This window comes from Onychostoma macrolepis, chromosome 04, assembly GCF_012432095.1.
Source record: "Onychostoma macrolepis isolate SWU-2019 chromosome 04, ASM1243209v1, whole genome shotgun sequence".
Lineage (NCBI taxonomy): Eukaryota > Metazoa > Chordata > Actinopteri > Cypriniformes > Cyprinidae > Onychostoma > Onychostoma macrolepis.
In genome coordinates, this window is record NC_081158.1 from 23,843,653 (window position 1) to 23,859,206 (window position 15,554).

The 15,554-nt window shown below is 37.6% G+C and overlaps 1 protein-coding gene across 2 annotated transcripts in view; it reads left to right on the plus strand.

The window, feature by feature from the left end:
* The window catches only part of LOC131539638 (mucin-2), a 55,648-nt gene that overhangs the window by 3,282 nt on the left and 36,812 nt on the right, over window positions 1–15,554 (plus strand). For both annotated transcript variants that reach the window (XM_058774299.1, XM_058774300.1), the window contains exons 2-5: window positions 4,096–4,161; window positions 9,305–9,482; window positions 12,327–12,803; window positions 12,917–13,363. In XM_058774299.1, the coding sequence (XP_058630282.1) occupies window positions 4,096–4,161; window positions 9,305–9,482; window positions 12,327–12,803; window positions 12,917–13,363 (1,168 nt within the window). The remainder of the gene's footprint in view (window positions 1–4,095; window positions 4,162–9,304; window positions 9,483–12,326; window positions 12,804–12,916; window positions 13,364–15,554) is intronic.

Consider the following 15,554-nt stretch of genomic DNA (forward strand, 5'->3'; position numbering starts at 1 on the left):
CAAAATGCTTTAAAGATGGTAAAACCAATAAATAGAAGTGTAAAAATATATCTACAAATTCAGTAATTTGATTTACCCAGTGGGTTAAAGAAGCTGTCACAAATTGCATGCAACAGACACTAATCATGTGAAACTGAAATGTAATATTGATACTGCCCTATATCGAGAGTGATATAGTCATATATGTTATATATAAGGCACTAAATAATTTTCATATACATTCTGTGGTTAGATGAAGTTTATAATATACTGTATATAAAATCCTCACAGTAAAATGTGAATACTTTATGTACATGTGTTATTATCTACATGATGATTTTTTAAATGGTATTATGGAGCAACCATGTAAACAATAAATATATATATATTTACTTATATGGTAACACTTTATAATAACTGCACACTATAAATTATTAGTTAAGCATTAGTAAATATAGTCAGTTCATCCTTTACAAAGCATAGTCCCAACATTAATAGTCATTAGAAAGCAGTTTATAAATACAGCTATAAATACCTTGTTCTTGATTTATAAGCATATTTATTACAAAGTAATTTAAAGTCTCAGTTATCTTCCAAACAGAAAAAAATTGAACAAACACAACACAGAGGGATACAGAACTCAGAAATATTTCTTTCAAGATGCAAAAATGAAACTGTACAACTGTACACTTGAACTGACATTGCAATTTTACAGTTTCATTTTTTGCATCTCGAAAAAAATATTTCTGTGTTCTGTATTACTCTGTGTTGTTCAATTTTTCTGTTTAGAAGATAACTGAGCCTATAAATGCTTTACAAGGCATAAATAGTCCTCACTTCAGATGAGCTCACAAAAATAGATGACTGACAACTACTAAATGTTTTATAAGTACCTGACCTAATCATGAATTACAGCAGGAATATGTGTTAATAAAGTATTTATTAACACACTGTGCAACTATTATGTGTCTAAATAATACTATTTATAAATGTACATTTAAATAGTTTATTAATCATTTACTTACACTTTCTAAATGATCTTATGAACCACTGACAACTGCTAAATAACTGGTTTGTAAATAACGTAATAATTTAGAAATGATAAATTGATTGTTAATAAAGTATGAAAATACAATTATTAAACATTATAGATATGCTCAAGAACAAAACAGTTATAGCTGTATTTATAACCTGCTTACTAATGCCTATTAATGTTGGGACAATGCTTTATAAAGGATGAATTGACAATTTACTAATGCTTAACTAATGATTCATAGCATGCAGTTATTATAAAGTGCTACCACTTACGGTATATAATATAAACTTTTTTTAAAGATGGATAAACGTGTATATGATATATATGCTCCAAAAAGTATCACATACATAAATATGTGATATATACAGTATGTTAATATACGAAATTGTTCCATTTTCTGATTTGGTTTCATAAATGTTTTAAGCTATATATTTCATATATGAAAATTTAGGCAAATATATATTATATTTGTATATGGGAAGAAATAAATGCACAGATTTCTTTGTTATTCATAATTATGTGCATCATTTGAGCAAAGTGAGTTATGTGTTTTCTGGAATATTTGGAACATATATATATATATATATATATATATATATAAATTTGCACTTTACTGCACCTTGATTCATGATGATTATTTGTTTATCCCAATAATAAATCATTTTAAATTTTTTGACCCTGCTTTAGTGTGCTACTTTTTCCACTGTACAAGACATTATGTTTAATTATTGGTTAAGTAAATTTTTTGTCACATTTTGACATATATTATTATACTAACAATTAAAACTCAACATTTCATTTACTATTTTATTATATTTTATTGAATCAATAATAAATGATAATTTAATAATAATAATCAAACTGTTGTTGAATAAATATGTTCATCTCTACTAATAATGTGTGTCCTAAAGCTTCTACAGAACCAGGCCCAGTTCAAATCTGTGATGGTGGTCACATGCACATTTATCAGCATTTAACAATGGCTTCAAATGCGGCTAAATCAAACTGTTTTGTACAAAAAAAAAAAAAAAAAACTGTCAATAGTGATTTTCCTAATTCTTCTCAACGGACAGGTTCAAGCAGGCGTTCAATATTCTTCCTTTGGTCCCACTCTACAGGTCCCACTCATTGCCCACAGGTGGGCCCGTGGCTTCAGATCACACAATTCCCTGCCCCAGTGTGTGACCACTGTGAAAGAGAGGAAAAAGCACAAGGCTGCCAGGCTGAAGCTGACTCAGAAGCTCTGGCATCTGCCACAGTGAGACTGATGACCTTAGAGGAGCGAAATACGTGACCTCAGTGAACAGGGACAGGGATAGACAGAGGAATCGCGAGATGTCTGTGGTGATGGATGAGTCTCTGCTGGAGCCCTGGGCCACAGGTCAGATAGATGAGAGTGTCCGAGAGCGAGTGAAAAGAAAAAGGGATCTGAGAGATGCAGTTGATTCCCCCACAGGCCGGCTGTATTGCAGCTAAAGGCAAAGATAGCTGATGAGAGCTTGATGAACTTCCTCAGAAAGGCTGTGCAGTGGTCCGTATTCACTATTGAGATGCAACACAGCTCTCGGGCAAAGACAGAGGGTCAATTGAGATTCTGAGAAGGAGGTCTATGAATCACAGTTGTGTGTGTGTGTGTGTGTGTGTGTGTGGTCATGTTAGTGTAGCCAGTGTTTGTGCACAAACTGAGGAGACTAATAAACATTTATTTTTTTTTTTTTTTTGATGCTTTCCTGTGCAAAACTGTTCGCCACAATGCTAGGGGGTTGTATATGATTGTCAAAGTGTTGCTCAGCAGTTTCTGAGGTGTTTGGAGGAGTTTTTGCATGATGCTATGAGGTTGCTAGGATGTTCTGATTGTTGAGTGACTGCTTTCTGGCCAGAAAGAACATTTTCCCTCTCATTTCACTGTCGGACAGGTGGAAATCAAAAGTCCTTAGAACACAGGTTTTCAAATTGGCATCTGGAACTGCAGTGGGGTGTTAAAGGGTCCACAGAAAATGTAAAAGAAAAATTATTTACAATATGTATTTTTAGACCTGACAAAATGAAACCTATGAACCTATGTAATTATTTTATTATATATATTTTTTTTAAATAACATGGGCAAATTTGTTTAATTGAGAATGATTCTGCTTGCTTGTCTGCTTCAGGTTTATACAAATAATAATAGATTTATCAAGTTAAAACAAATTCAATATTTTGCAGATATTTTAATAATTTGTTTTATAACAGTGACAATATAAAAGCAAATTATTTAATTATTTATTTAACAACAGGTTGTTATTCAAATGTTATTCAAACTGTATTCAAAAGTTTGGGGTCAGTAAGGTTTTTTTTTATTATTATTATTATTATTTTTATTCAGGATTATTAAGGATACATTAAACTGAACAAAAGTGATAGTAAAACATTTTAAATAAATTCTGTTAGTTTTAACTTTCTATTCATCATCCTGAAAAAAAGTATCAAAGTTTCCACAAAAATATTATGTAGCAAAACTGTTACTGATATTATTATTATTAATAAAACTATTCTTTGAGCACCAAATCTGCATATTAAAAATAATTTCTGAAGGACCAGAGTAATGAATGCTAAAAATTCAGCTTTGCCATCACTGGAAATAAATTACTTTTTGAAGTTAACGTTATTTTAAGTTGTAATAATATTTCACAATGTATATGAAATAATGTGAATGGTGTATTTGTGAGCATAAAAGAAAAAATCTTACATGCATGACATTCTTGAACAGTAGTATAAATAAAAATATTACATTTTCTTGGTTGTATTCATAATATCCTGTTTATTATTTTTCTCTTCTTTATATGAACATATGCAACTACATTAATATTTTAGGAAGAGGCTTTTCGTTCATCATTTGGGGGTCTTGAAAACACCTGACTTAGAAAAGTAATAATGACATTTCCATAGTACAAATAGTGCACAATAAAGCATGCAGTGACGTTCAGAAAACACACTGACCCAAAGTATATAAACAATAAAAACAGACATGCTTATCTTAGCAAACAAGACAAATTAGTGTAAACATTAGTCCTACTCTAAACCTGTTTTCTGTCCCCCAGGCACCATCATATTACTTCTGTTTTGTGAAACAAGCTGTCCTGTGGAACAGAGGACAGCATCACATGGTGAGTACTTGTGTAAGAACACAATTACGAAAACGCAAGACTGCCACACATAATTATGCTTCATCAAAGCACAATTAAAAATTGATTTAGCATGCCGTACTTTGACATAATCGAATAAAATGAGACTGATATTCAAATATGACTCCTGTAAACAAACACTATCGCTTGGAAACACATATGCACTGATGGCTTGTGCCCATCCACCTCACTGTCTCCGTCTTCAAGAAGCCAGAGATTGTGAATGTGCCACAGGCAACAGAGAGGTTACCATGGGGACAGCGAGTTGTGTGGGCTGGCTTCCTGTCTTGGCCTCTGGTTAAACAAACAAGAAAAAAAAGGGCACAAAGATCCACCAGCCTCTTACTGACTAATTTACATCTTCGAAACGTACCAGTACACAATCAGCCAGGGGCGCACGAGTATGAATAAACACACATTTATGCATCGCTAAACTTGAAAACACACACCCAAGCTGGCACACACACATTCTCTGCCCTCTGGATCACCTCGGGATGCTATAAAACACTGGGTGCATCACTGTGAACTTTACGGGGCCGTCCCAGTTCAAACATCTATTGAGAACAAGAGACGATTAACCCACCCACTGGCTTCATACCTCACAGTCTCCATGGACATCACGAGTGCCGTCAGGGCCCTGAATACTGTACGTCCAAACGATGACACATGCACAGGTGGGCAAACACACTCGTGGGCCCGCCTCGCTCCGCAGACAAACACTGGTGTTTACACTGTGATTTATGGTTTGGTTTGGGATGCATTCTTTTCGGTATGACATCCTGTCTTAACGGCGAGTGGAGCTATACTTCCATTTTTGTGTGCATAGAAAAGAGGGTGGCCACAAGAAGGCAAGACGCATTCAAACTACACAGGCATCCAATTGGGACACAATGACTTGACTGTGTTAGCACTCAGTAAGAGGATACAATTCTGGAGTCTGGAACAGTGAAACATATTGTTTGGAGTTGAAAGGTGATTTTTGTGATTTTTTTTAAATGTTAAAATACCTTTACTACTCCAGATTAATGATCAAAAATAATGCCTAAATAAATAATAATAATAATAATAATAATAATATATATATATATATATATATATATTATAAATAATTATGTAAACATTTTAATAGAGGTGCATGCCTAAACTGATAGCCTTAGTGAGATAGGACCAAAACAAATAAATGAATACACACACACACACACACACACACACACACATATTTACATAAAAAAATAAACAAATAATTATTTATTTAAGTACAAGACAGTATAATGCTAAATCTTAGGGTTGTTAAACATTAAAAAATCAAACATTATATATATATATATATACAGTATATATGTATTTTTTAATTAACTTACGTTTTCCAAGGCTGGTTTTATTTGATCAAAAATACAGTCAGATATTATTAAAATTTAAAATAACTATTTTCTATTTTAGTATATTTTAATGTATTTTTTGAAGACCCTTAAGAAATCATTCAAATACACTGATCAAATACACTGCTTTAAAAAAAATTACTTAATAACAGAAATAACTATATTTTTTTGTGGAAACTGTGACATTTTTCAGGTTTCTTTGATGAATAGAACGTTTAAAAACATAATTTATTTGAAATAGAAATCTTTTGTAACATTATTATTGTCTTTATTGTCACTTTTGATCGATTTAATGTGTCCTTGTTGAATACAAGTATTCACTTCTTTCAACAAAAAAAAAAAAATCTTACTGACCCCAAACTTGTGGGCAGTAGTGTTTGTTAAATTGCTGACAGCCAGTGATATTTTGATCATAAGTTGAGTTATTTTACACATACATAGCCATAAAAGTACAAGCTGAGTTGTTGACATGAGTAAATGATGACAGAAAAAAATCATTTTTACAAGTAAATGCTGAAGGTGGCATTAACTGGACAGACAACATTTAGTCATGTAAATTATGATTTTGTTTTGTGTGAGTATGCAATTTTTTTTACAACATAACTAAACTAAATTAAGTACAGCTTCGGCCTATATACTTTATGAGCGTTCAAGGTTGCCTGCTCTGTATTCTGCAGGATGGGATGAGCTGTTTTGCACAGGGCATAAAGTTTAAAAGAGAAGGTGAAGGGGTGAAGAGAGATAGAGGAGATCGAAAAAGTAGCCTCATTGTCTGCCGGGACAGAAAGTAGAAAGTTGCTCAGAATGCTAAGCTGCATCTGAGCCTGGCTTCTGACACGAGCGGCTAATCAGATTTGGTCCTCCCAATCCTAGAGACTCCACAATGCTCCCCACTGTCATCTCTTCCCCTCCTCTCCTCCACTCCTCTCTTCCTCATCCCCCCGTCCCGGAGCAAAGCTAATTACGGCGCAGGCAGAAACACAAATCTGGCTGATTGAAAAAGTCACTCTTTTTCAGCAGGGTTTAACCTTGTTAGCGCTAAGCCTGGCTTTCTTAGACGTCAGGCCTTTTTGAGAGGAATCCTCTGTTCCCCTGCAGACAGAGGCACAGAGACACACTTCTGTTTGGGCCCCGATGGCTTCGTCTCCCCCCGACGGAGGGTTCACACAGAGGCAGTGCTATTATGCGTGCGTGTGTATGTGTACGTGTGTTTGTGAAGAGGCTGAGGAGTGTATGCAGGCCTCTTCCCGGGACAGGCCATCTGGGACTCTGGTTTACAGACTCCCTACATTCACGAGCGTACGCTGGCCCATCTCCGTCAGAAGGCCGTCCGGCACGAACACTCGAGGTTAATGACATTAGTACAGGCGGTGTGCGTGTGTGTGCCGCAGTGCGGCCTGCCTGACGCCAGGGGGTCATGTCATTTCCTGTAGGCCTCTGAAGAGCCCACACACTGGGGCAGAGGACCCTCAGGCCCGACATGGGGCTACAATCACCATTACAAGGTCAAAGACACTCGGCGTTTAATATACAATGCCACTCTCAGATGACTCCAAACAGCTTCTGCAAGTAAATGCTTCGCTTTCATTGCTTTCAGGTTGGGGTCGGAGATGATGCCTGACAGTTGGTTTTGGGTATTTTGAGAGATGTGTGTCTAAATTAGGGCCTAATTTTTACATTTTCTGAAGTGTCTGCCTGAGTGAAACTCACTGGAACTGGCATACTGTCCATAGCACAAACTTGTTACTTTGAAAAAAGTATGGGTTCCATGATTAATTGGAGTAAAACTAAAATCATGAAGGCTTCATCAAATACCATAACGGTATGCACTGCATGTTTCAGAGTGATGTTTGGCACTGTGTTCTTTTACACACGAGCAGCTCAGTGTTTTCAGTGACTCAATTTGCAGTAAATGCTGCTCCACACAAACTCACTCATGCATCTGCTTTATTTCCTATATTTTGCCAGAAAAATCCCATTGAGATATTACAATAGCTTCTTTCAGAGTCCTGGTCAAGATGGCACACAAAACAAATCACAAAATAACAGTACTACAAATACTCATATAAGACATTTAAAAGTGTTCAAAGGTGGAAGTAAATCTAATCTGAGTACATTTTGCAATTCATTTCAAACCAAAGGAGCATGAAAAGAAAAAGCGATTTTACCAAATTCTGTGTATACCCTTGGGAGTTTTTGTTTGGGTTGCTTATAATGTGCATAACCATCTTCCCAAACTTGCAATGAGAAGCACTTATAATCCAGTTGTTGTCAATCAATCAATCAATCAATCAATCAATAAATATAAAATGAAAAGTTTTAAGGGCTCCCTGTAATTTTAAAATAATAATAATTTTATATAATAAATATTATATTATAATATACATAAATAGTTTACTTAGTTTATAGTTTATTCTAGAGTGGAATATTACAATGGTAATACTTCTTATTTTGTTTAATATTTCTATTTAGTAATAATAATAATAAAAAATATTATTATTAATAAGAAAATTTTATTTTTTACTACTTGTTTTTGTTATTTATTATTTTATTATAGTCTTAAATATTTCTTATTTTAATATTTTTTAGCAATAAAATAAATGTATTATTTAGTAGTAGAAGTAATAGTAGTATAGTCATATTGATACAAATAATCTCAAACATGTTAGGCCAAATTGTGCAACCCTACAAACAAGCAAAGCAAACTGGGAGCTTTTTTCTTTTAAAGTAGTTTATTAAATCCCAATTTTGATCAGAGAAACAAGCACAATTTGATTATTTCCCCAAATCGTGTGGTGGTGTGACTGCAATTATGGGCTTTAAGTGATCCTAAACATTAAGATTGCATGTTTCACTAACCTTAACAACATGAAAAAAGGGTAATGGACGTAGGGATCCCTTTCGGGCGTTTAAGACAGATGTGTTGGGACAGGAGGACAGAAAGAGAGATCGAATGAATGAAAGAATGACTGAAGGGAGATAAAAGGTGCGAAAGATCTGTTTGTATCAGAGGAGAGGCTTCATTAGTGTCAGAGAGAGAGTGTAAAATGGTTTCAGGTCACCGCTCTGAGCTCCAATAACGCAGGGAACAGGGAGCACATGTCCCCTTTGATAACATTGTCAGCTCAGACAGCTCAGACATAGCCATGTTTACTCAGCAATTTACTGTCAGTCAATTCAAAAGGGATAAAGACATCAAGACGTGTGTGTATTTGTGCTTGTTAACATTGCCCTGTAGCACTGGACAGGTTAAAACTTGCTCCCTGACAAGTTATAAGCAGTGTGGCACCCATCTGGCTGCACAAAACGAACAACACGAACAAACACAGAGAACCACCAAGAACTCTGTTCAAATTCTCATAAAAATTTACATGTTATGCGTTTGTAAAAAACACAGGTTGTTTATTAGCCCGAGGATGCAGCTATGTTTGCTAGCTGGTTGTTGCCAGCCAACAGGCAAAGGGCAAACAAGTTAACCTTTCTAAATATTAATATCAACCAACTGCTGCTCCTTGCTTTCTTGTGGTCCCAAATATAAACAATATACACAATGCTAGCCCTGCAGCAAGAATGCTAAATGTATGTGTGTCACAGTGAAAGGCAATATTGAATAAGCTGTTCAATAAGTCAACACTAGGGGGCACTGCAGAAAGGTACTTATTCAAGCAAGGCTGAACCAGTCCAGTGGCTTTCCAAATGTTATTTCGTAAATTAGTACAAAGATGTTTTTATTTTTATCTCTTCAGGTAATCAGACGTGAGAAATGCCCTCCACCCTTGTGTTCTCGTTTTCATGCTCATATGGAGGTCTGGCCTGTCCATTTCAGAAACCCACATTTCCTAAACATGCATCCCAGACCAGGGCCTAATCATCTGGGGCAAAAACAACGACAGCAGAGTGCTCCACAACCTCAAAAATGTCCAGGTTAGTACTGATATACAGGCCTTTTACAGGGCACAGCAGGCACAGGGGTAAATTTAACAAACTGCCAAAACTCTCAATGAAAACGAAAAGGAAGAACAGCATCATATATCAGTCATTATTTGAGCTTCTTAATTAAATCAGTCGTTATTAGTTTGTTGTTGTTGTTGTTTAAATTGACCATTATCGGCCAATATAAAATATCTTTCATTTAATAATAAATATTTTATTATTTATTAATATAATTGTGAATGCTCATTTTCCCATTTACATTACCATTGACACCAACTTTGCTTATTTAATGGTAATCCTTAAATGGTAAAACTAAATAATAATAATTTAGCAAATCTCAAAATGAACATCCATTTTTCATTCTATACAATATAATGTTGTGTTGCCTAAATGTAATATTTAAATAATTCATTTATTTTTTAATGTTTCATTTTTTATTTAGACTAAATATATAAATGTAAAAGTATATATGAGTATATAAAACTATATAAATTTAAAATTACTTGAAAATAATTGATCAATATTATAATTTTCACATCAGTGTATCGCTTATTTATATTATAACAGAATAACAACACTTATCATTCAGTTTTGAAATTATCTTCCTCACCAAAACTTTTTATTTTTATAGCTCGACAGTGTACCATGTTGTCCTCAAATTAAAGAAATGATCTAAGCTACTGTGTTAAGGAAACAAGTATGAATCTAAATGCATCCATTTAAGCTCATATATGCATGTTTACTGTGGCGCCGCCCTCCTGGTGGCCTGCTACTTCAATTAGGCCTCAGTGCTGGTGTGAAGGTATTCGGATAAGATCGGTCATTAACGTGCATCAGGACCATGTCTTTCAAAGCGAGCTTGGGAGTCAACAGAGATGGGAGCATTACTCTACATCACAGGCCAAAACTAATTATACAGCCATATGGTGCTCGGAGACTCTAACAATCAACCCGGACCTGCCTTTAGCTCCCCAAGGAGAGTAGGGGGGCGAGGCCGCAACAGTGCGATATGACACATGTCGTTCACACACATACATTTTGTGTGTGTGTGTGTGTGTGTGTGTGTGAGACTGTGACAGATGGACTAGGCAATGGTATTGTAAGAACAGCAGTGCAGCTATGTGCTTTCCAGCCTCTCTCTCACTCTTTTTCTCTTTCCCCTCACTCAATCCTTTTCTCTCGCTGTTCTGTCCTCTGACTTCCTCAGTGACACAGACTGAGTGGAACAAGAGTGTATTGTGTAGGGGCCTCTGGTCTGCTTCAACACAGGCCCCTGCTGGGGGACTCACAACATACTGGCCTGGGGGACAACAAACGATAAGGGACGAGAGCCAGAGACGGTTAGTCTATTGGTGTAAATTTTTTTGCATTAATTCGATGACCAAATACAACGAATATCTATAGCATGAAGCTGTCAACCGAGATAAATAAATAGACAGACAGACAGATAGACAGATTGATAGATAGACAGACAGACAGACAGACAGACAGACAGACAGACAGATAGACAGATAGACAGATAGATAGATAGATAGATAGATAGATAGATAGATAGATAGATAGATAGATAGATAGATAGATAGATAGATAGATAGATAGATAGATAGATAGAGATATCCCAATCTCAGGGAGGCCTACTAGAGTCCTCTACAATCTACTCAATTAGCCCAGTGGTTATGGGGCCCACCCAAAAACATGGTCCCAGAACCTTTGAATTGTGGCCCTTAGAAACTTTTTGAAACCTTTGAACCCTTTGTCATAGGCAACTACACCAAAACATCATATGCCATTTCGGTTTCTTTAGCGAGAAAAAGACCAGCAAGGAACACTACACATCATGCGAGAGGAAAGTCTCTGTAATTCTCTCCCAGCAGGCATCAGCATCAAGAGCCATTGAAGAAAGAGTCAGGCTTGGCTCATTTGTTTGCTTTGCTGTCATTGCATCCATAATTAGCTATATGGGGTTTCTAATCCCAATTATGAGAATGAGTTCCTTCATATAGTGGTTGCAAGTGGTAATTATCATATCTTAGAGTCACTCTGCATACTGAGCTGGGAACTGGACAGCTGCTCCTGCAGAGGGGCAGAGTTTTCGAGGGGAAGGGGGGTGTCCAGGGCCCTTGTTAGGAACCAGGGGCCCGCAACAGGCAAAAGACTGTTTGCTCTGAGGCTCAGTGGAGTAGGGTAGCGTCAGCTATTGGGCTGGGTGGCCTTTGCCTCTCTCCTCTTCTTTTTTAGCTGTAAATGATGATGAATACGCTTTCCGCCTGACCCTCATGCAGGACCCCCATGTTAATTATTCAGGACCTCTTTTTGTGTGCGCCCTGAACAATGTCTGTCATTAAGCCTGTGTGTGTGTGTGTGTGTGTGTGTGTGGATGTACGTGAGTGTGTCCTGTTCATCTCTACATGAGACAGCTGCAGACTGGGTGCTCTGTTGCGGTATGGTTTGTTTAGTGAAGGATTTCTGCTCTTGTGCATTTGCAATGCCCTTTCTCATTTGCATTTTTGACTAAAGATTCCCCAAACCTCATACTGCGGTGCGACCCTAACCTTGACCCAGATGTAATCTCCCCCTTGGCCAGGGGTTTCCAATCCTGCTCGTAGAGGACCACCTTCTTGCAAAGTTCAGCTCCAGATCTACACCCAACTAATCTAGAAACTTCCAGTTAGGTGTGTTGAAGCAGGTTAAAGCTGAACTCTGCAGGAAGGTGACCCAACAGGAGCAGAATTGGACACCTCTAGTAATTGTACCTGAACCCCTGCAACCCCTCAGAAATGGGTTGTCCTCATATCCACATTAATTTGAAAAGATCTCAACCACTTTTTTCCCCAGATGTCAGGAGGAACCAAAATGTGGATAATTCCAGTAGGAGTCAATTCAGTGTGCTATTACCGCATGTATCTGGATGCCCTAATCCAAGCAGAGCTTCTCCAGAACTCCCGACAAGTCCTTCTCTGACTCTGAAGTTTGTTGATCACCCTCAGAAATCCCAAACCCCCAATACACACTTGCAACTGACAGATAAGGAAGAAGATGCATGCTCTGCTTCACAAGACCTGAATCAAGGGCACCATGAACTGGCTGAAGAGGAGTCAATGACCCCAACAACTCTATCCACCCCAACAACCCCAAGCATCCCAGACACCCCAACTACTCCTGGCACCCAAAGTACTCCAAGTAGCCCAGTCACTCCAGGCACACCAAGTTCATCTGTGACCCCAGATTCTCTTTCTGATTTTAGCCGGCCTTCATCAAGCCAGTTCAGCCGTAGCACTGACCTGAACAGTAGTTTCTCAGATGCCCTGTCAGGTACATAGTTCTCCTTGAACACTTGGTTATCATCCATATTAAAATGAAAATGTAGATGATGCAGTTAAGAGATCCTTAATTGATTTATCTCTGCATTCTCTTTGCATTACTAGTGAACTTCAGCGTTGACCATTGTGAAGACAATAATACCGATGACGAGGATAACCATGCTTCTGACCTTGACCAGAATAATTGTTATCAAGAGGGCTGCTCTACTTCTCTCCCCGAACTTCACTTTAGCTCTGCAGGAAGTCACAGTCAGGCCAGCTCACGAATGGATGTCCTTCAAGCACGTCTCTCTAGATCTCTCACCTCCTGCAAACAAGAAACACCTTCCACTTGCTTGCCAGACACTCCAATTTACACCTCCAAAACCCCTCAATCTCAGCAAACCCCAGCTGCCCAAAAGTCCACATATGAAATCCTGCACAGACGCCCTGGATCCAGCCGGTTTGGCCTGAGCATTCAGTCACAAAAATGCTCAACAGCGGATAGTCGATCAGAATGGAACCTTTGGCCTGTGCTTCCTCCCATCATGCCACAGCGAGATGAACTGCAAGGTGAGTTTAATGGGATATAAACATCTGTTGTTCCAAAGATTATGTAATTTTAATGACTATATATACCCAATAATGAAAATTCTGTCAATAATTACTTGTTCCAAACCTGTAAGACCTTCGTTCATCTTCAGAATATAAATTAAGATATTTTTTGCTGAAATCCGAGAGCTTTCTGACCCTGCATAGACAGCAATGGCCCAGAAAGTTAGTAAGGACATTGTTAAAATAGTCCATGTGACATCAGTGGTTTAACCGTAATTTTATAAAGCTATGAGAATACTTTTTGTGCACAAAAAAACAAAAATAACGACTTTATTTAACAATTTATTTTCTTCCGTGTCATTCTCCACCACCATTCACGAGAGTACCACGACACATACGTATAATTTTTTGACCCCCTTTTTTTTTAAAGAATTTTATTAGAAATTGTGCTTAAATCAAGAGATAAAAATTTACCAGGTTAAGAAATTGTTTAAACTCTTATTTTTTATTTATTTTGAACTATTTATATTCTCTGAAAATCAATCATAATATTGTATGTAGTGTAACATTTAATATTTTGCTTTGCAAGTAAATTTGTTTTAAATATGTTTATGTATTTTTACTGTAAAACAAGACAAAAGTACTAATTTAAAAAAAACTTGTTTTGTGTTTGCAGTATAATTCATATTTTAATAAATGAATTAAGACATTATTTAGTCTACTTATGAACTTGGCTCAAGGTTTACTATTCTTCTGAAGACATTTTTAGAAATTCCATCCCTGAAAGAATGGCTAAATCTGATCTCATACACACACACCTACACACACTGTACGCTTTATTAGATTGAGTCTCGCATAATCATCCACACACGCTGGGGTCAGTTGGGCCAAACAGAACTGAACATTCACCGTACCTCAGACATGAAAGAGAACAAAAGAAAATCAAAGTCCTACACCACGACCATGAGCTTCGGCTTTCTTGACACAGCGACTAAGTCATAAATATGGCAAGGAGCTTTTCTCTTCTGCTCTTCACTGAAAGCAGAGGGAAAGCGAGGGGGTTCTTTTGATGGGGAATCAGGCTGGTACCGTTTGATTCCCCAGTTCAAAGCGGCCAAGGCCTTTACAATGGGGGACGTTGTGGGGGACGAGGGGGGTGGCGGTGATGCCGGCTGCGTCGTGTTCTCCCCTCTGAGCCTCAGCCTCCTGCGTTCCCTTCTTTCTTCCTCTTTTCTCTCTCTATTCTCTCCACTCCCTGAAAGGCAGACGTGTGGAGCGGCGGTCATAAATCCGAGCTGACCGCCGCCTCGCTGACGGGTGAACAGTGAGCGAGCCTCAGCTACAATGCGTATCTTTTAGATGCCCTCCGTGCACTAATTTACCGTCCCCTGTAAGGATAAAGAGCAGGGGCACTGACATCTGACTCAAACTGAGAGTTCATGAAAGAGAGAGCAAACAATTCAGAAATTGCAGAGAGATTTCTTCGTCTTTTCTCTTTTTTTTGTCAGAGGAGTGATAAAGTGACTATCAGCGTCTTGTTTGCTCACTTATGGGGCCAGACAGATAATATATCATTGATTCGATAGTAGAGCTGCGGTTTAGTAATTTACTTTATTGCAATGGGGGACAGAAAATGACACATGGGGGGACGTCAGTGACCTTTTGCTAACTTTCTTCAAGTCTGTCTGTGTGCAGTTGTGTGTATACAGCACTATAGGCCAGTCTGGGGGTCTTTTTTGTAAAACTGACCAGCTTTCTGTCACCCCCCATGCTATGGTCCAGCAGTCAGTGGCCGACCCCACAGCGACCTCTTTCAGCCCCATCTCAAGAATGTAACTGTCCTTGACAATGAGCGGGACCCCCAGGCCTCACTGAGACACCCGTACCACACACACACACACACACACACACACACACACTGCTTGGCCCTCAAAATCTCCATATTGTGTGGCCAACGAGAGGAGAGCAGAGACAGGAAAAGTAAAAAGAGACACATATGGCACACACATGACAAATATTCTGACTATAACATGCACACACAACCTGATATTTGTGATCAAGCAAATACAAATGATCATTTTCTGCTGGAAAATGTTTGAAATAATTGTTTACTTTCAAATTTTGAGCACCAACAGAATAATTGGAATAAGGGTCAAATTTCACTCAAAAGAAATGCTACTGGTTACTGGTTGGTTAACAAAAAGTGCCA